The sequence below is a fragment of the Aedes albopictus genome, chromosome 1, assembly GCF_035046485.1.
Source record: "Aedes albopictus strain Foshan chromosome 1, AalbF5, whole genome shotgun sequence".
NCBI lineage: Eukaryota > Metazoa > Arthropoda > Insecta > Diptera > Culicidae > Aedes > Aedes albopictus.
This window is the reverse complement of record NC_085136.1, coordinates 129,759,911-129,781,830: the sequence shown is the minus strand read 5'-3', so window position 1 is coordinate 129,781,830 and position 21,920 is coordinate 129,759,911. Positions and strand designations below refer to the sequence as shown.

The 21,920-nt window shown below is 40.2% G+C and overlaps 1 protein-coding gene across 1 annotated transcript in view; it reads right to left on the bottom strand.

The window, feature by feature from the left end:
• LOC109422966 (O-acyltransferase like protein) overlaps positions 1 to 21,350 on the bottom strand; it is a 59,198-nt gene extending 37,848 nt beyond the window's left edge. The window contains exons 1-2 of the mRNA XM_029861564.2: positions 20,062 to 21,350; positions 3,201 to 3,347 (exon numbers count right to left, since the gene is read on the bottom strand). Coding sequence (XP_029717424.2) covers positions 3,201 to 3,347; positions 20,062 to 20,428 — 514 coding nt within the window. The 5' untranslated portion in view covers positions 20,429 to 21,350. The remainder of the gene's footprint in view (positions 1 to 3,200; positions 3,348 to 20,061) is intronic.
• Between the last annotated feature and the right edge of the window lie 570 nt (positions 21,351 to 21,920).

Here is a 21,920-nt window from a genome sequence, read left to right as displayed (position 1 = left end):
TTCTACCATAATTTGAGCAAATTGTGAAGTTTGAATGATTGCAATCATCTTTTGTGTTCGTGATCTGTTGTTCACGATTTTTTTCTTGTTGATTTGTATCTTCAAAGGTTGAAAATCGAGTATGGCGAATTTGAGGTACTATAGCCATAACTGGTACACTGAGCCTAATGAAAATTATTTGTTTGAGCATTCCATGAGGTAAGTCAAATCGATTAAATGTTACCCCGCTTTAACGGTACTTACACTACCTCTCAAAAGTATGGACTCACAAAAAGTATTGCAACAATATTGCATCACCCTGACTCACCTCGATATCCCCAAAACCTGAGGACTTATAAAGATGTTGTTTTCAGCAAAGTTATTTAGAATCCCAAAAGTAACAACTTTACTGAAGGTGGTATTTTTGTAGGTGTTCTGGCTTCGGAAATATCGAGGTGAGTCAGAGTGATACCATATTGTAGCAATACTGCCGTTCTACGCATAAGTGTCCCATGTTATATGGGATTCCCATATAACATGGGACAATCTGGCGTAGAACGGCAGAATACTTTTTGTGAGTATACTTATAACGGATAGTGTACACACTCGGTTTTATTTCCCGAGCTCGGCTGTGCAAATATCAATTTCTCGGTTTTAACCGAGATTCAGCTAACAAGATGGTAGGTTGCTTAGCAACAAGGCGTGTTATACTGATTTTCGGCATTTCTAAGCTGAGATCTCATGAAAACATTTAGCTGGCTACTCGGCTGTCCAAATTTCGGTATTCGTAAACCGAGATTCGGCATTCTATATTAAGTGTGTAGATTGAATAAAAGAGAGGCACTGAGGTAAGTAATAGCGATATTAGTCAGTGCCTGTGGATTGGACGAAAGCATTCCTGTGTTATTTGATGTTTCCAACAGGCTATGGACCCAGGAGTATGTTTCGGTGGCATAAGTCGCGGAAGCGCAGCATGGAATCCGTGGACCTGATTGAAGCTCGAATTATTGGTGTATTTAGAGCTTTGGCAAGTCGCCAGGTGGCTTTCCGTCAGGGGTTTCACCAGAAGTGCCTTGTAGGAGGTGCCCTTCTTGACTGCCTCCTTTTTTAGCACTACCTTCATCCCTCCAGTCCTGTCGCGTTGGATGTCTTTTACAGTTTCGGCCATGCAGCTCGAGCGTTATTTCGTGCGCCATCGTCGCGCTTCCAGCAAAGAAGAAGCTGTCCGTTTGAATAGACCTCTCTTTCTTGCACGCGTCGACCGCGCTCCTCTCTTTGCCCAGAAGGTCGTCCCGAGCAGAAGGGAATAACAACAGCATAAGGAGCTGTGTAATTTGGGTAAAATAACTGAATAATAGAATCGATTATTTGTAAGTTATTAACATAACATATTATGTTGTAAACTTGTCTATCATAAGGCCGTTCGCAATGCTGTTTTATTTTGTATGGCGAGTTTTAAAAATTTTAAAACTCGCCATACAAAATAAAACAGCATTGCGAACGGTCTAAGCGGCAAAATAACAAATATCATAACAAAAAAATGTTCTTGAAAAACCATTTTAATAACTTGTTTTGTTAGTTTCAATAACAACTTAATAACAGTGAAATTGGAAAATATTTTAATAACAAATTTTCATATTAATCAGTTATTGATAGTAAATTATGATACGTATTATATAAAATTATTCCCTTTGTCTCACAAAGCCACCAATAACATGATTGACAATACTTTGAATGATCGAAAAATACTATATTCAATTTTAAATCATTCTAAGAAAATGTAAAAGAAAAATCTTCCAGAAATTTATCCGAGAGTTCTTCTACGGAATCATTCACAGATTTTCAAAGACTCCACTAGAAATTCTTCCAGAATTATGAACAGCATTCCTTCAAGGATTTCTTCAGAATTTCCCGTGGTTATTTGTCCCGAATTTAATCTTAAGATTTCTCTGAAAATTTCTTTGAGAATTTCACCAGGAGTTTTATTTCCGAGGAATTCTCGTGAAGTTTTCAAACGATTTTGCCAAGAATTCTAATAATTACTCAGAAGAATTACTTTTGGAATTTCTAGGAAGATTGCGCCAGGAGTTCTTTTGAAGACTTCCCCTGGGTATCGAAGGGTTTCTCCAGAACTTCCAAGTGTTTTTCCGAATATTATTTATGGAATTTTCGGAGGAATCATTAAGAAATTTCCATCCTAACTGTTATCGAATTGTTGTTTGATTTCAAAACTTGATACTGTTGTGCTATTATTGATAAGTTGGTCAATAGTACAACAATAACGAAACTTATACTTCAACAAAACACGTTTTATTGAAATGTAATTGAGTGAATGTATATCAAAAGCTTAATTATAACAAAATGAGATTGTCCAACAAAATTTGTTATGGAAAATCTATGCCTTGATAATTAAATAATAACAAAACAAGATATAAACACAGGTTATGTGATTTCGTAGTTATTATTTTGATATTCTCCTCTGCTCGGGGTATTCCTTCTTGGCCAGGGCCACCGATTTGCGGAGCTTCACCAGACCTCGGCGATTACAAACATTATTGAGGGCCCACTCCTGTTGCGGTTCAGCGCCCTCGTAAGGTCTGCGTTAGTCATCTGTGCTTCGTATCAGAAAGGTAGGATTGGTGGTATTTACATGCGGCGGAAACAGACCTTGAACCATTTAGACAGGGGAACCTGTTTTGGTTACCTATTGTTACAGTTTGTAATTTTTAAACCAACTAACTTCATTTTTGGGGCACGGTGATATCCGTACAGTATCTAGCCATATACAAAATTCAGGCCAATTAGTTCAATATTGGTTGAGTAATAGCAGTGACAAAAATAGGTTTCCCGTTTAAATGGTTCCATACCTACATGCTGGTAGGTGGAACTGAGTGAGACAAGGCAAGCCTTGGCAGCAATGTTATGATAGATGGGATTACTTTATAATTGGTATAATATTTCGTTTACCTCGGTTCCTTGCCAACAGTTACCCTTTTTTCTCATGCCCCCATTATATGCTTAATGATCAATGCACAGTCCTATACATTCAAAAGTTCTTTAGTAAAGTTCACTGCTCCATACTGTCCCTCATATTGATAACAATCAGGTACCCACAGTCCCATTTCCCTCGGGGAGTTTCCCATCGGCACAATAGCCTAACAAGCATAATTGGCTTATAAGTAAAGTACCTAATTTGGATCATTAGTCGAATTAAAACTTACTCCGCAGGGCCCACATTTCCATCGCCCGAAGCGAGGTGAGGTATCGTTTGGCGGCTCGTTTGCATTCCGGTGACACCTTTTGACTGTACGCTGGATTGAATGGTGCATGTATGGAGAAATACTTTTTCCCGAGCGCCGCGACGAAATCTGGAAATAGAAGAAGGTACAAAAGTCAATTTTGGTAAACTAGGTTTTTCAACTTTGCATTGGATTGGTCCGTGTTGGTAAGTTCGTTGGAACATTTAAGTAGGTCAAGGTCATCGATCCAGTGGAGTACACTGAACCGTTGGAACCGGACTTCAAGACAGCAAAGGAAACCATACTTATGTGATATTTTTGCTTACGGAATCAAACAATGGGTATTCTAAAAATCGTTCGTCACTTGACGACCTGTTGAGCACAGTTGGAACGCTTAGTGAATTAAAAAGAAATCACGCGGGCTGATATCAGTTTCTGAACTACAACGATCGGTAGGGTCGCTGAGAACGATGGGGGTGGCATATTAATTCACCGATTGTTGGTTTCGTAGCCAGACTCATGATTGATTGAGTTGTTACGATGCATCATAATGCATAGGGATTTGTATAACTGATGACGTTATTGCTTGGTTGGTTTAAGCTCCAGTTGTAACGAACAGTTTATATATAATTAGCCTATATAAATATCACTTCGTTTGCACAAGTTCATGCGAATGATGGAGTATTTGGGAAATTGCTATTTGGCAGAAGATTACATATTGATTGGTGCGTAGACGTCGTTTGGTATGAATAATGATAGAATGTGTATTAACTGGGAAGATAATATGGCAAAACTCGCGGTTGTTATCAATTTGTATACGTAATATGACGATTTACTGTGCTTTGCTTCGAAGTTGAAAGGAATGGATACGTTTTTTATCCCGTTTTAATGATAAAAATTGCTATGAACATATATGATTATTGTGTGTAGGACCATTCAGGGCACGGGCGAAACTGCGGATTTTTTCTAGGCGATGCACTACAAACAAATATCCATTAGTTCATCCATTCATCATACATCGCCCCATATCTCACCAATCTTCCAATTTTGGGGGTTTCGTAAACCGGTGTCAAATCGATCTTCGGGTCGAAATTGATCAGACGTTTTTCAATTAAATGAACCATATTTTGGAAAGTTTACTTTCAAGTATCTAGCTGTTGGAATCCGATACTAAATGATATTCATAAAGAAATTATTTAAAGCGGGCTAAAAACGCAGAAAATTTGTTGCTTTATATGCTTCTCCGTAAAATATCACAAACATTTATTACATGGCGACCGTGACAGAAACAGATTGCCTTACAATTGTTTAAACCTTTTAAAGAAAAAAAGAAAAAGAAAAAAAGAAAAAAAAAGGATTTATTAAACAAATGTTGTATAAAAACATGGCCGAGTTTGGGAAGATTTACTTTCTAAGTTAACGCATAGTGAGTTTGTTTTTGGAGGCAAAGTGAAAGTGCCGCTTTTTTCATTCGGATCGGCCGCGTCGTCGTCGACAATTTAAATGTGCACATCGTCGTACCCGTGTGTTTTTGTAGCGGTTCAGTGTGATTTCGAGGCCAGTTAGTGGAAGATGCTGCAGCACATATGCACTGGACACTTCGAAGGATGTTTATTGGTGAGCTCGTTCCATTTTATCATAATAATTAATGCTAAAGGATGTATAAAATTCTGCCGTCATGTGTCGGCGCTAGTTCCAAATGCACATTTAGTAGATAATAAATATTTTTCTTTCATTTTTTGCATGTACACAAAAATTTGAATGGTTCGTCATCTTCGGTGTCGACATTTGTAATATTTTAGTCTAAATGAATAAATGTTTTGACTCAAATAAAGGTTGCATGAATTTCTGGAAAAAAGAGAGGGTCTGTAAAAGATAGACGGTGAACCATGCGGTAAGATGTTTCTGATTTATTTATAACGTGTTATTTTGTTAATACTTGTGAATTGATCGCGTTTAGCATTGTCTCGCGCGGAAACGCAAACTACAGATGCGTCGGTGTTTAGCATTGTATTCTCCTTAGTTGCGAATGAATAACTTAAGTAGGGTGAGTTTTGAGGCACAATAGATCGCGTTCGTCGTCCACGGTTTAGAAGGGTATTTCTTCTTGAGCGCATTATTCATCGCGAATCAAAACATGACATTCGTTTACCACGATGAAATCCTCAACATATCTCCATTTCCCCTGTCCAAACTCCTAGTGATTTCTCGTAGTAACGCAGAGAATTCCTCGGTTATTGGCCTAAGCGAGAATCACGTCATCACTTCCTTCCCTATCCTCAATTGACCTGCATTCGGACGCGGCCGGCGCTGGTATTGCTTATTGAAAAGTATTGGGATTCCAGCATTTACACAATGAAGAGAAAGCTAATCCCAAGCACCATCTGTTGGTTCATTGTGTAAATGCAGTTGTCCTTGCAATAACAGAGGAGCAACCGCGGGCGGTCAATCATGCTCATGCTCATGCTCATGCTCATTTACTTACTAAGTTAACGCATAGAGGGGGGGGGGGGAATGACTGTAGCCTGATGGCAACGAAGATTAATGTTTTTCCGCAAATAGGTATGTATTCGATTGAAGGAAAAAGAGCGGACGTGTTTTATGTTTCTACTCGCGTGACATTTCTTCAGCTCCTGTTTTTTCGCCGATTTTTTGGAACTGAAAATTTGAGAGTTGTATATGTGTATAGTTAAAACATTGGAAAAATTAGCATCGGGAGGATTCTCTGCGGCAGTAAATTAACCGCCAAGGTGTGCTGGAGCTTAATAAAGAAATCAACATACGCCGCTCGAATTCTGGCCTTGTGAATGGACGGAAGAAACCTACTTATTTTAGCTTATTTTAATGATACGAAAAAGTGGGTTTTTTCGGATTAAGTGCCTTAGTGTTCAAGTCAGTGTTTGTTGTTCGAGCATCATATTTGGAATCATCTCAAGGTTGTGAAAATTACGCCGCCAAAAAGACAGAAAAAAAAACAAGACAAAGCATCCAGAAGGCCAAAAAGTGAGGTTTTCTGTCTTCAAAGATATTGGTTATGCTGAGCTGACGAACTCCTATTTTGATGCCGGATTCGATTACGACGATGGATCGAAGCTCCTCCGATGCCAGTAAGGTGGAGAAAAGTTTTCTTCGGTGGAACTGGGATCGGTGAAATGTCATCAAAATCAATGGTGATAATTTTGGAAATTTTGCTATACAGCTGCATTTTACATTTTCATTATATTTAACTACATATAAAATCTCATTACCTAATTATACTGAACTTTAAACCATTCTCTCACCAAAATCCCAACACTTTCTATTTACGAAAGCGTCGGTGAGTCGCTGGCCTTTCGATAAATAGATCATATCATCCCAACCCTACTCTCTCTCTCTCTCTTCTTGGCGTAACGTCCTCATTGGGACAAAGCCTGCTTCTCAGCTTAGTGTTCTATGAGCACTTCCACAGTTATTAACTGAGAGCTTCCTCTGCCAATGACCATTTTGCATGTGCGTATATCGTGTGACAGGCACGAAGATACTTTATGCCCAAGGAAGTCAAGGAAATTTCCTTTACGAAAAGATCCTGGACCGACCGGGAATCGAACCCGTCACCCTCAGCATGGTCATGCTGAATACCCGCGCGTTTACCGCCTCGGCTATATGGGCCCTCCCAACCCTACTATCCCTCCCAATCCCTTCCCCCTTTAGGTAGGATCAATTGTGTTTCTTTTCGTTTCAGAGAGCGATCAACGGCGCTTAAGCCTAGGCTTGTTAGCCATGACACAGTGTAAATGCCTGTGCCCCATCCCGGATCCAAACCCAAGCAGCACCTGCAACATCATGCAGATTGTGGCTTTCTATGTTTTGGTCTAAATGAGTTGCATTTAAACTCCGAAATCCGTAAAGCTGCGGCTTTGTTTCATAGAAATCACAAATTACCACGTGGTTGACATCGATCTGTGGAGGCGGAGCTTCCATATTGCTCGCAAGTGATAATACAGTCAACTTACATTAAATGTGTTATGTTACTGAAACATCTAACTCTGGTTTGTTTGTTCAGATTAGGTCCTATATGCGTTACAGAAAACTTGAGCGTCTTTTCATTTTGACAGTTCTCTAACTTGTGACAAAGTAACTTCAGCAGCTTTTATGGTGTGTTGAGCATCGATTCTCTCACAGAGCGTTTGGTGTAGTATGTAAGTATCTGGTGTAGTATCCTGGTGTCCATGGTTCGAGTCTGGACAAAATCTTTTCCCAACTTTTTATCATTCCTCCTTGTTTATGTTGCATAAGAATTCAGAATCTGCGCTTTTTGGGTTTCAAAGAAGAAGCAATTGTGTTCTGTCGTCCGTAATACGGACAGTGAATAAATTGCACTAAGGTTGCTGTTACTAGATTAGCAACAAGTCGTGTTGCTTGGGAAAGGCCCTTGGAGTGACAAAATTTCTTAGCTTCGTCACTCCCAACGTTGGTGTTTAAATACACTAAAACACTTTCACTCACTCCAACACATCTACATGATTTACTCAAATACACTTACACAATCTGAATCTTGTCGCATCACTCGCTTATAGTGATTCCCAAATCACCCCATTCCAAATATCCAACTCCTTGACACCTACACAGTTCGAAAAAAACCTGTAAAATTATGACGGATCGAATGTAACAAAAGGACCCCGTCTTATATGATGGAAATTTTTGTGCGTTCTTAACATTACATTGCAGATATCTGTTAGAAAATATAAAGAAAATTTTGAGTCCGAGCGAGAATTGAACTCAGATCCTTGGCGTGTGAGTTGCACGCCCGAGCTCTCTCGGCTATCTCAGCTTGTTGAAGAGCAGACACTCTAAGTTAAACTGCTTCTACCATAATGCACGCATTCCCGACATGCTCCGTCTGCTGCAGAGAGAATTGAGAGAGACAACGAGGAAACCGCCACAGCTGCGAGCAGCCGTTCGCTTAGCTGAAGACGGAGAGTGGCTGGCATGATTTATAGCAGATGCATGTAAATTTAAAGCGAATATGCTTTAAAACCTGTAAACAAACCGTCTGACCAGCAGCGGGCTGCTCGGCTGACGTTAAATGTTGGTGATTTACATTTTTCTGCCGCAAATTTCAGTTGATCTTCAATTTACGTGCTGCTTAACTTTCATATTTTTTTGCTGTGTATGGGAATATCGGTGAGTCGCTGACCTCTTGTAAAGTAGGTGTCATATCATTCCATCCTTTCCTATCCTCGTAACGGAGAAGATGGGCGTGGCCGGCAATGGAAGTTCTCATGTCTTTTTTACTTCAACCTCTAGTTGGATAGCTGTTCCTTCCCAAATAGCATTCCATAAGCAATTAGAATAGAAGTATTAAAGTTTTAACATGACAACTTTCAGTATGCAATCTACGAGTTACTCCGTTACCACGCAACGCAACGCAACGCAATAGGTATGTATTCGATTGAAGGCTAGAAACAGAAGAAGTTTGGAGATTTTTCTGATTTTCGAAATATCAAATTTCATGCAAAATGAACACTAGAATTAGAAGGATGAATAGAGATGTGTCATTCACAGTAAATGTTTTTTGGCGATATCTTTAGTTTGGTGTCGTTTGCAGATAAGGATTAATCAATCCATAGGCAAAACGCACAGGGCACGAAAAAGGCTGGGTATGCTGCGCAATAGGATCTGATTGTGATCCACTAGCCACTGCCCAGTAACTCCTATCCCTACCTCCTCGTGGTACCGGCCGGAAACTATGAGCAACCTTAGGGAAGATCGTGTAACAAACCCCGGTGGGAACTTTGGTCATAGGCTGACAGGGAAGGGGGGGTTTGCTTCGGCAAACCTGAGCGTCCGTTGTCCAGGAGTAGCGGCCCACAACAGCGTTTGATCCCCATGTAAGGGGCGGCTGATCTACGTCCGAGTGCCAGGGAAGGACTCTAAGCTCAACTGTGCACTATAGTTCTCCAGAAAGTCGGGGGTTGGTGTCAGGCCCGACGGAAAATCAGCAACAGAATAATACGAACCGAGACCAACGGCAACGACCCCAGCGAACAAAAAGGACTTGCGATTGGAAACTCGGTATGTGGAACTGCCGATCTCTCAACTTCATTGGGAGCACCCGCATACTCGCCGATCTACTGAAGGACAGCGGGTTCGGCATCGTAGCGCTGCAGGAGGTGTGTTGGACAGGATCCATGGTGCGAACGTTTAGAGGTAATCATACCATCTACCAGAGCTGCGGCAACACACGCGAGCTGGGAACAGCTTTCATCGTGATGGGTGATATGCAGAGGCGCGTGATCGGTTAGTGGCCGATCGACGAAAGAATGTGCAGGTTGAGGATCAAGGGCCGATTCTTCAACTTCAGCATAATAAACGTGCACAGCCCACACTCCGGAAGTACTGATGATGACAAGGACGCATTTTACGCGCAGCTCGAACGCGAGTACGATCGCTGCCCAAGCCACGTCGTCAAGATCATCATAGGAGATTTGAACGCTCAGGTAGGTCAGGAGGAGGAATTCAGACCGACGGTTGGTAAGTTCAGCGGCCACCAGCAGACGAACGAAAACGGTCTACGACTCATTGATTTCGCCGCCTTCAAAAATATGGCCATACGTAGCACCTTTGTCCAGCACAGCCTCCCTTATCGTTACACCTGGAGATCACCACAGCAGACAGAATCTCAAATCGACTACGTTCTGATAGACGGACGGCACTTCTCCGACATTATCGACGTCAGGACCTATCGTGGCGCCAACATCGACTCCGACCACTATCTGGTGATGGTCAAACTGCGCCCAAAACTCTCCGTCATCAACAATGTACGGTTCCGGCGACCGCCACGGTACAACCTAGAGTGACTGAAGCAACCGGAGCAACCTCAGCATACGCGCAGAATCTCGAGGCCGCGTTGCCAGACGAGGGCGAGCTCAATGACCCCCTCTAGAGGTCTGCTGTAGTACAGTGAAAGCAGCCATCACCGACGCAGCCGAGAGCACCATCGGTTACGTGGAACGGAATCGCCGGAACGAATGATTCGACGAAGAGTGCAGAACGGTTTTGGAGAAGAACGCAGCGAGGGCGGTAATGCTGCAGCAAGGGACTCGACAGAATGTGGAACGTTATAAATAGAAGCGGAAACAGCAGACCCGCCTCTTCCGGGAGAAAAATCGCCGCCTGGAAGAAGCGGAGTGTGATGAAATGGAACTGCTGTGCCGTTCCCAAGAAACACGGAAGTTCTATCAGAAGCTCAACGCATCCCGCAACGGCTTCGTGCCGCGAGCCGAAATATGCAGGGATAAAGACAGAGGCTTCTTAACGGACAGACGTGAGGTGATCGAAAGGTGGAAGCAGCACTTCGATCAGCACCTGAACGGTGTGGAGAATGTAGGCACGGGAGCTCACGACAACGGAGGAAAGTACGACGCCAGTGCAGCAGAGGACGGAAATGAGCCAACTCCCATTCTAAGAGAAGTTAAGGATACCATTCACCAGCTCAAAACTAACAAAGCAGCTGGTAAAGATGGTATCGCAGCTGAACTCTTCAAGATGGGCCCAGAAAAGTTGACCACCTGTTTGCGCCGGCTGATAGTAAGGGAAACCAAACAGCTATCGGAGGAGTGGAAGGAAGGGGTAATCTGCCTTATTTACAAAAAAAAAAGGCGACCATTTCGAATGTGAGAACTTTTGAGCGATCACCATTTTGAATACTGCCTACAAAAAGCTATCCCAGATCTTCTTACGTCGTCTGTCACCTGAAATGAATGTGTTCGTGGGAAGTTATCAAGCCGGCTTCATCGACGGCCGGTCGACAACTGAACAGATCTTCACCGTCGCAAATCCTCCAGAAATCCCGTGAATACCAGGTCCCGACGCATCGCCTGTTCATCGACTTCAAAGTGGCATACGACAGTACCCAAGTAACCAAAAGTTCAGATAAAAGGATACTTTATAAGCTAAGCAGCTCGTTCGAGGTTGCTCATTAGGCTTCTAAGCAGCTTCATTTTTAAGTAATTTTGGAACTTGAAAGTTCAGATAAGCACGCTGGATAGCCTTCTAAGCGGCTTCTGACAGAACTTTGACATAATTTATGCAGAAATAAAAATATGTTTTCCAGAAACATAACTCTGTTAGTGAGTTTGTGATTCATGTCTGGAAATTGGTTCTGATAATTATATATTCACACATGTCGCAGCTATGTAGATTTGAACTGGATCCTCCTGCGTGATAGCCTGCCGACTTACCGCTTGACAAAGTCAAGCTAACTTCACTACTGTACAAATGTGCAAAACTAGCAGCCGGCAGTAACTCGATTCAAGTAATTCTTTACCTGCTGTTCACTCAATCGCAACTGTAGTACTGTGGTAGAGCGTAGAGTTCTCACGCAGCAACTATCGGTTCGAATCAGATTGCCGGCTTTTTTTTGCTCAAGCCTAGTATTCATTGATTTGATAAATTCATATTTGTCTTTTATTCGTGTATGCTTAACCAGTTGTTTTCTGTCTGTAAAAGAAATAAATTTAATCTTCATTGAAACACAATGCTACAGAACTGAACTTCTATGAACTTGAAAGTTCCGACAAAGTTCCGAGTAGCATCTTAAGCTGCATTAAGGTTCTGCGAAGTTCAGATAAAGTTCCGAATGGAACTTTCTGGCTGCTTAAGAGGCTATTAATGAGCCTTGCCGGAACTTGTGACCGAACTTTATCTGAACTTCGCGGAACTTGAAAGTGCATTTTGTCATGGGAAGCGGAACTTTTGGTTACTTGGGTATCGACCGCGCAGAGCTAAATTATGGACGAAAACGACTTTCCTGGAAAGCTGACTAGACTGAATAAATCAACGATGGACGGTGTGGTGAATTGTCCAGTTCATTCGAATCTCGCCGGGGATTGCGACAAGGTGACGGAATCTCATGCCTACTTTTCAACATCACTCTGGAAGGTGTAATGCGACGAGCCGGGGTACGATTTTCACAAAATCCGGTCAATTTGTGTGCTTTGCGGGCGACATGGACTTTATCACCAGCACATTTGGAACGGTGGCAGAACTGTACATCCACCTGGAACGCGAAGCAGCTAATGTCGGACTGTTGGTGAATGCGTCAAAAACAAAGTACATGCTGGCAGAGGAACCGAAAGCGACCGGGTCTGTCTATATAGTAATGTGTCGATAGAAGGGGATACCTTCGACGTGGTGGAGGAATTCGTCTATCTCGGATTCTTATTGAGGGCTGACAACAATGTCAGTCGTGAAGTTCGAAGGCGCGTTATCAGTGGAAGTGGACCAACTGCGGGCTCCAGAGGAAACTACGGTCTGAAAAGATTCACCCACGCACCAAGTTCACCATGTACAAAACGCTAATAAGACCGGTGGTCCTCTACGGACACGAGACATGGGCCATGCTCGTGGAGGACCTGCAAGCATTCAGAGTTTTCGAGCGACGCCTGCTAAGGATGATTTTTGGCGGTGAGCAGGAGAACGGTGTGTGGCGGAGAAGGATGAACCACGAGCTCGCTGCACTCTATGGTGAACCCAACATCCTGAAAATGGCTAAATCCGGAAGGATACGGTGGGCAGAGCATGTTTTAAGAATGTTCGCGACTGATCCGATTGGCACAAGAAGACGTGGAGCGCAGAGATCACGATGGGCGGACCAGGTGGAGCGTGATTTGGCGAGCATTGGGCGCGACTGTGGATGGAAAGCGGCAGCCAAAAACCGAGTAAGGTACACCGGGGCAAGTTGATACGGGTGGGGCAAGATGAAACACGAAGTTTTGAAATAGATTTCAATATAATTTGGAAATTTTTCCTTCGCTAAAAGATTGTTTGGATCAAAAAAATTGTGTTATGGCGATCAAACTGTTTATCATCATTAGAAAACATCATGTTAACCCGCTGTTTCATCTTGCCCCACCCGTTTCAACTTGCCCCGGTGTACCTTATTCTGGCGTACTATTGTTGATTATGGCTTGTCTTAAATGTGGTGTAGAGCAAATAAACGTATGTATGTTAGAGTGGGTCAACCGTTATATACAGCGGACCTGGTGTGATGGTTAGAACACTTGGCTATCACGCCGAGGACCTGGGATCGAATCCCACTCCCGACAAACTCGCAAAATGTGAGTTCTTCCTTCGGAAGGGAAGTAAAGCGTGGATCCCGAGATGAACTAGCCTAGGGCTAAAAATCTCGTTAATACAGATAAATAATAATAATATTTGTTGGTATCCCATCAGATCAAGTCTTTTTTGGTCCCATTTCAGGACCCAAATAAGTTTGCAAAATTTGGGCACTATCGGTTATGTCTATGTTTTGCGTTTGAAGTTTGTATGGGATTTTACATGGGATTTCTCTCATGACAAGCTTGATTTTATCTAAAACCATGTAACCGATAATCTGAAAATATAGCCTAGAGTGTCCTGAAAAACTTTGTCGAAAACCACGAAGTAATCTGTTGCTTATGAAAAAAATTATAGCGTTGGCATTGCTTGCCGAAACAGCATGATTTTGTTGCTATTGTTATTCCTTTACATATTAAAACATAAACACATGCGTGTGACTTAAGGGGAAAGTCTTCGGTATACCAATCCGTGTGATCAATTAATGATATTTAATGAAACTCAACATATTTATATATAATTTTTGCGGATCCCTCGATTTTGATCAATTGTTGGCTCATTTAAACCATTGTAACTCAAAAGTTTTTCCGAAAACCACCTCATAACAAAATGTTGTTGAAAAGAGGAAAGATAGGGCTTCTATTTACAGTTATAACAAGTTGGGTCGGCCATATTGATTTTGGCCGCCATCTTGGATTTTTATACCAAAACTGTTTTCTCACCATGCTGGCAACCGCCTTTTTTCAAAATTTTTGCGTCAATCGAAAGCGGGGACATTTTTACACAACATATCAAAAATTTAGAGATGTATCTTTTTCCAATCAAAAGTTATCTGCACTTTTGTAAATCATGACATTTAGCGCACTGGGCCAGGTGCCGGTTGTTTACATAAATGACGCGTTATTTCAGAGTGTTTACGAACATTTATTTGGAATCTGAATCCACTAATAAAAAATTAAAAGTTTCGGCTTTTCAAAACACCAAAAAACTTTACAAAGCAAAGTCCGCATCATTGAGAAACAGTTAAAAACGTGAACGAACCTCCATTTTTCCCTAATTTGGCTGCAAGTGCCGTTGTGTTTGTGTATACATGCAGGCGTATGCTCTGATGCTGTTGGGTGTCGTTGCCGGTGCGCATTTAAATGTATGAAGAAATCGTGTCATGATTAACAAAAGTGCAGATAAATTTTTGATAGGAAAAAGATACATCTCTAAATTTTTGATATGTTGTGTAAAAATGTCCTCGCTTTCGATTGACGCAAAAATTTTGAAAATCGGTGGTTGCCAACATGATGAAAAAACAGTTTTGGTATAAAAATCCAAGATGGCGGCCAAAATCAATATGGCCGACCCAACTTTTTGTAACTGTAAATAGTAGCTCTATCTTCCCTCTTTTCAACAACATTTTGTTATGAAGTGGTTTTAAGAGAAAATTTTGTGTTATTACGGTTTAAATGAGCCAACAATTGTTCAAAATCGAGGGGTCCGCAAAAATGATTGTGACTCTAACTAACGGGGGGTCCATCAAATTGAATAACAAAATGCATTTTTTTTACTTTTCTGAGGAGGACTGTCAGTAAATCACCACCTTAAACATTTTTAAAGACATGGTGTAAATAGTGGGACGGTCTCAGCGAGAGTTACCCATGTAAACCTTGACTAGATAAGCCACTTTGCATACTTAGTTTCATCAAAATTCATCAAGACTGTCTTTTGAAAACTTTTTTTATCGATTTTTTGCAAATGCGATTAGTAAAAAAAATGACTACTATTACAAAAAATATTAGTAATTAGTAACACAAAATAAGTCAAGTAATAAGAAAAAATATTGGAAAAATCCAAATTGAACCCTAGACTGAAAAAAATCATTTTTAAAATTCAAAGTCGATTCAAAAACAAAAACACCATTTTTTGTTTGAGGCAAACTTTTTTCCTTAAAAGTGCCCGCCTTGTGGTGTATGGACGGTTGATAGGGAATATAATTACCTATCTTGAGACGAAATTTCATTGATCCAAATGGAATTAGGAAATGAAGTAATGCATGGAAACATAAAACTTGGCAGTTCATGAAGAAAATGAGAAATTTCTGAAGAAATTCTTCGGAAAAAAAATGCGGGATCCGTGCCAAAATTTCAGACAAAGGTACTGGAGCAAATCTTGAATAAATCTCTTAAGGGGTCAACATTTGAGGGGGTTAGAGGCAGAGGGGGTAAGTGACCAAAAATTCAAAATTGAGATAAATATCGTACGTGATTCTACGAGATCAGCTTTGCTTATTGCCAAAGACCCGTAATTTTTAAAAATGTTTGAGCATGTTTAAACATTGATTAAAAATATGACGTTTAACCGTTGAGGAGATTTGCTTGGAGGCAGAGGGGTGTAAGTAATTTATTATATTTACATGAAGTATTGTATAAAATTTTATTACGATTAAATGTACATCTATGATCTCGTTGAATATGGTTTTAATCATGTCTTATGTCATGGACCCACAACGCACTTGGCGAATGTGTTCTTAAAAATGTTGAAATCGCATTGAACCTGTTGTTCCAATATAACTGCTCAACATTGTTTCAATCAATTTAAATTTTCAAGTTATTAATGGCAGTGATGGTATTCTACTAGTTCGAGTCTTACTGTGAGGAGAAGTAACCTTTTCGTCTTTTGCCCTTCTCATTATACATTTCTCACTCACGCCAGTATTTGCGAAGTCTAGCTTTTGGAATAATGTAAAACTTTCACTCGACTGGCTTAGACGCAAACATCGGTAGTAAATTAATTGACTGAAATTTTTGCTGAACTTTTTCACACAAAAAAGTGACAATATCACCTTCTTTTCATTGCACATCGTGAGTACAAATGACGATAATGTACCAATTAGGATTACAACACTGCATTTTATTCACAATTGTTTATTCCCAATTTTAGGATTTTATGACGATCGTGAAGATCAGAATTACGTTATCAATTTGATTACCAAAATGTTGTACAGTCTCACGAATTCAAGAGGTGCTTTGCTAACTGGCCGACGTTTCGGCTGTGTTTGGCAGTCTTCTTCTAGGGAAAATTAGGTCTATTTCTCCTTAAAGAAGGCTGCCAAACACGGATGAAACGAAGGGCAGTTAACAAATTACCGTTTGAAATCGTGAGACGGCCAAACTCCATATTTCATATATACTTGTTGGAAACCACTGTCAAGGACGAGTTTACATACGCAGTATTACACTAAAAGTGCATCATGACGTCGTATACGGTGTAATTAAGGCGCTGTTTTAGAATCCGTATGATAAATAATTAGATTTTAAATCGTATTGTTGGCGATTTCCATAAATAGGAAGGATAAAACATGTATTAGTAGCGCACGCCTATCTATTTATAAATTTAATAATGAGTTTCTGTCTGTCTGACCCTTATAGACTCGGAAATATCTGAAACGATCGGCGTGAACATTTACATGCCAGTTTTTTTTTTTTTTTTTGAGCCGGGAAAGATTCTAAACAACTTGCCAAATTACCTTGCAAAAAAGGCCCCAATACACAAAACGGGGGACTTCTCTATGGAACTGTATGTCAAAAAACCGCACAGCCGGTTTACTATAATTTTTTTCAATATATCAGGAAATATATTTTTATTTTCATTTAAAAATAAAATAAACTTACATTTTTGAAAATACTATGATGATTAAATTGTAGGTCCTTACTAACGTAACAATGATCCGACTAAATGGTCACTAAGGTTTTATTTTTGTGTATGTATTTTAAAAAATGTTACGCTAGACGCATCACGATAGCGCAGTGATCGTTCAGGGAGCCTGGGTCATAATGACCCCAACATCCCACTAGGGACAATTTTATTCATAGTAATACTTGAGTCTACATGTAGAGTATATGGCCTATTGAGAACTTGTTTGGTGCCAAAGGGGTGTAAGTCAACAGTTCGGTGGTAAAGGGGTGTAAGTGACACTAACCCAAAAAATCAAATTTTCCTATCTGCAGACAAACAGCGTATTTAATGTCTGTTTCCATCTCAGATGGTGGAGTTACTTGATAGTAGAGTGTTCGGGCTGAATCCAGAATTTTTCGAATATTGTGGATTTTTTTATAAGATGTCAAAGTTTACGTTCATTATCTCAAAATCAGGTTTTGGTCACTTACACCCCTTTGCTTCTGACCCCCTCATTTATGAGTTCGAGCACAAAATCGATTTTTTTTTCTTTTATCTTAAAGTATGGGTTTTTAAGGTTGAAGGATTCGTCATTAATATAATCGTCATTATTGAAAATGCAAAAGCAGTTTTCTCGTTCAAAACTAAATCGCTTGCATTGAAAATGTATTCACTGTGCTATGTTCTCCACCCGCAACACAGTGAATATATTTTCACTATGTAAATTTCAGTTTTGAACGAGAAAACTGCTTTTGCGTTTTTGATGATGACGATTATATCAATGACGAATCCTTCAACCTTAAGAATACTGTGGCTTCGAATTTTCATAGAGATCGTGTTTTCCGATGGCTGAATGAGATCGTGCTCCATCCAAAGAAATTTGAATCAAACAAGCCGTACCTATATTAAGGTTTTTCAGCAGAAACTGATTTTCTAACTAATAACTGGAGGAGTATCTGCAGAATTGCCTGGAGGAATTTCTTGAAAAAATTCTGAATGAATTCCTGGATCTTTTTTTTAAATGCTGAAAGAAATTCTTAAAGAATTCCCGAAGGATTCTTTAAAAAAAATCTTGTGAAACTCTTGAAAAAGCTTCTGCAATAATTCCAGAAAAGAATCGTTACAAATATTTCACGCAGAAGTTTAATCCGAATATTTTTGATCGGTGTTCTTTGATAAATCTTTAAGCAATTCCTAAGTCCTAATTCCATAAACTTGATGGTCTTTTGAGAATTATTGTTTCATTTCGTGTTGAGGAGTCGCAAAATTGTCACATATGGGTAATTCTCGCTGAGACCGGCCCACTATTTACACCTTGTCTTCAAAAATGTTTAAGGTGCCGATTTTCTGAAAGCCCTCGCTAAAAAAATAAGAAAAATGCATTTGGTTACTCAAATTGATGGACCCCCCGTTAGTTTGAGCCACAACAATTTTTGCAGACCCCTCGATTTTGGTCAAATGGTGGCTCACTTAAACCGTTATAACTCGAAATTTTCTCCAAAAACCACCTCAAAACGAATTGTTGCTGAAAAGAGGAAAGATAGAGCTACTATTTACAATAATAAAAAGTTGGGTCGGCCATATTGATTTTGGCCGCCATCTTGGATTTTTATACCAAAACATTTTTTTCACCTTGAGGGCAACCACCGATTTCCAAAATTTTTGCATCAATTGAAAGCTGAGACATTTATACATAACTTATAAAAAAAATTAGAGATGTCTTTTTCTTCTTTCAAAAGTTATCTGCCGTTTTGTAAATCATGCCACTTTTGCGCATTGGGTCCGGTGCCGGCCATTTACATAAATGAAACGATATTTCGCAGTGTTTACGAACACGAATTTAAATTCTGAGTCCACTAATAGAAAGCTGAAGGTTTAAGCTTTTCAAAACACTATACAAGTTATGAAAACAACGCCCGCATCATTGAGATACAGTCAAAAACGGAAACGATCCTCCGATTTGGCCAAATTTTGCGGCACGCGCCTTTGTGTATGCATGCAGGCGTAAACTCGGATGCTGTTGCATGTCGTTGCCGGTGCGCATGGAAATGTATGGAGAAAATGTATGGAGAAATGGCTAAGTTTACAAAACTGCAGATAACTTTTGATAGGAAAAAAAGACATCTCTAATTTTTTGATATGTTATGTATAAATGCCTCAGCTTTCAAATGATGTAAAAATTTTGAAAATCGGTGGTTGCCCTCATGGTGAAAAAAATGTTTTGGTATAAAAATCCAAGATGGCGGCCAAAATCAATATGGCCGACCCAACTTTTTATTACTGTGAATAGTAGCTCTATCTTTTCTCTTTTCAACAACAATTCGTTTTGAGGTGGTTTTTGGAGAAACTTTCGAGTTATTTGCAAAAATTGTTGTGGCTCTAACTAACGGGGGTCCATCAATTTGAGAAACCAAATGCATTTTTCTTACTTTTTTAGCGAGGGCTTTCGGAAAATCGGCACCTTAAACATTTTTGACGACAAGGTGTAAATAGTGGGCCGGTCTCAGCGAGAATTACCCATATGTAATTTTTAAAAATTGTGGTAGTTTTTTAGAAGACTTCGTCATTTTTTTAGCTTATGCTGAGAAAAACTAAGGCTGATTCGACGCCATTTCATCAAGAAATGCACATGTGAGAAGTTAAATAAGCTTTATTGGCCATTTTTTTCCTATTCTTAACAATGATCGTCCTGATTAGGATAAATTATCCAAATAATGTGCATGAGGTGCAATTTAGATTATTTTCCACTGGCGTGCCAGTATATGAGACTCTGGAATTTGGAAACCTTGAGTCCACCCCCCATATTTTGATTGGCAAGGCATCCTAAAAGAAGTAACTGGTCAAAATTTCAGCCAAATCCATTAAAATTAAGAGGTGCATTAAATCAATTTAGTGTTTTTCGACTATTGTCAAACTTCAAAAAATCATAACTACTCTAAAACTTGTCAAAAACTACAAATTACAAATTGCGAAATTAAGCCACTGCGTCCAATAAGCTGAACTTTTGTAGCATGATCCCATAACCTTAATATTACCGTTCCTCATTTTGTATTGCTATGTTCTTTACGAATAAAATACCAACCTGCTTCATCTGCTCCAATTTTCAGTTTGTCCTCATCCTCCATAAATATTATTTCGCGCTTCCGTTTAGAAAATTTGTTCTGCATCCCATGAAGCATGAATTCGTCAACGTCACTAAGATTCCCCCTTGGCACTGTTTTGTTGCTACCCATAATCACTGAATTCCACTTTACTTCATCGGTCACATTGATGCTTGAATCACTGTTTTGCTGTTTCGTTTGCTTGCTTTCCACTCCGGGATATTCTAGGGAACTTTGTTGGTCCACCACTCTGTTGCACTGTTGCTTCTCGTTGGCTGTCACGGATGAGGCTGCCACAGTCAGCCCCAATAAACTTATCACAATATTGACATACATGGTTATTTCCATTCCGTTCCGACTATTCGTTTAGATCACTTATTGATGAGGAATATTATTCCTCGAAGGGTATTTCAAATTGCCCTAACAATTATCACCAACGTCATAATTTTCTCATTTTTGAGTTTACTTCCCATGAGATGCTTGACCGGCGTCGTTTCTTCACTATTGATGCTGAACAAATTTAAGTAAACATTTTGGTAATTCCCGACGGAAGTGACACACTGTTACCATGGGGTCATGACGCTAACCCTTTTGCACAAACCCGCGATAGTATTGGCTTCCGTTTACCGAGATAAGTGACGGTTGTGATTGGGGGTGGGTCCAGGCTCCCTACAGCAGGAACGTTATCCGTTCAGAAGTTCGATAAAGACTGACGGAGTCGTGATACCGTCCAAATGCCTACATAACTTTGCACCTGTAGAAGAAACGAACTCCTCTAGCCTCCGCGGACCATAGCTTAGCATCAAATCGGATCGGATCTAGTTGATATTCACTGCACACACTCTGGTGCTATCTACCGCGAGCGCCGCCGCCGTATTGCACGCTATAAAGTAACAGCATATATTGGGATATACCTACACAATGCTGTTAGTGGCCGCCGCCGGCCGCAGCGATCAGCAGTTCGCGCGCTTATTTTTCTCGGCTTAAATTGCGCGAAAAACCGTACTTCAATGTCGCCTGGCCGAGCCGCTGATTGCTGATACACGCAGTCAGAGAGAAAAGAATGATTGCTACAGCATGACAACCCTCGGGGGAGAGCTTAGATGAAGTGCTCCCGCGCAACTAGTGGCAAGGTGGAGGTTGCTCCATTAGAAGTACGGCCGTCGTTTGCGTTCTAGACAGAAACATGATTTTCATTGTCACCGCATGGAGCAGGCCGGATGAAATCGCAGATGTAGAATCTATACTCTCGTGTGTGGTGGAAGGTATTTCTAAGACTGACATTGCGAGAATGTTGATATATCAACGACACATTTCGTTTTGCATGACGTTCTGAAATAATTAGAGATCTTCCATAAATTATATAATGGTAGCCCAACATTATCACATTTACAGGAAATGACAATGGATAATTATGGATGTTTGTCAATTTAATGACTGTGAATAGATGTATTTAAATTGCCTTAATGTGTGAATATATTTTTTGGGTTCAAGTTGTAGAAGATTCATGATAAGTATTTATACTAACCGTTATACCTTTTCCTCTTCTTCTTATTTATATATTTCTCTCTATGTCCTCTATAAATGTAGTTTGCTTTCCTCATATTCTTCTTCTTTTTCTGCACGATGTGATAATCCAACCGGAACAAAGCCGGTTAATCAGTTAAGTGTACTATAAAGTCATCTACAGTAATTTACTGAGAGATTTCTTTCCAATTTACAAACATACTTTATATCCAGAGAGGTCAAGTAAATTTTCACAGAGTATGTAGTCCTACTGATGTTAGGTACGTGTTCGATTAGATCACTTCCATCCTAAATGATGGTCTTCATAATTAAA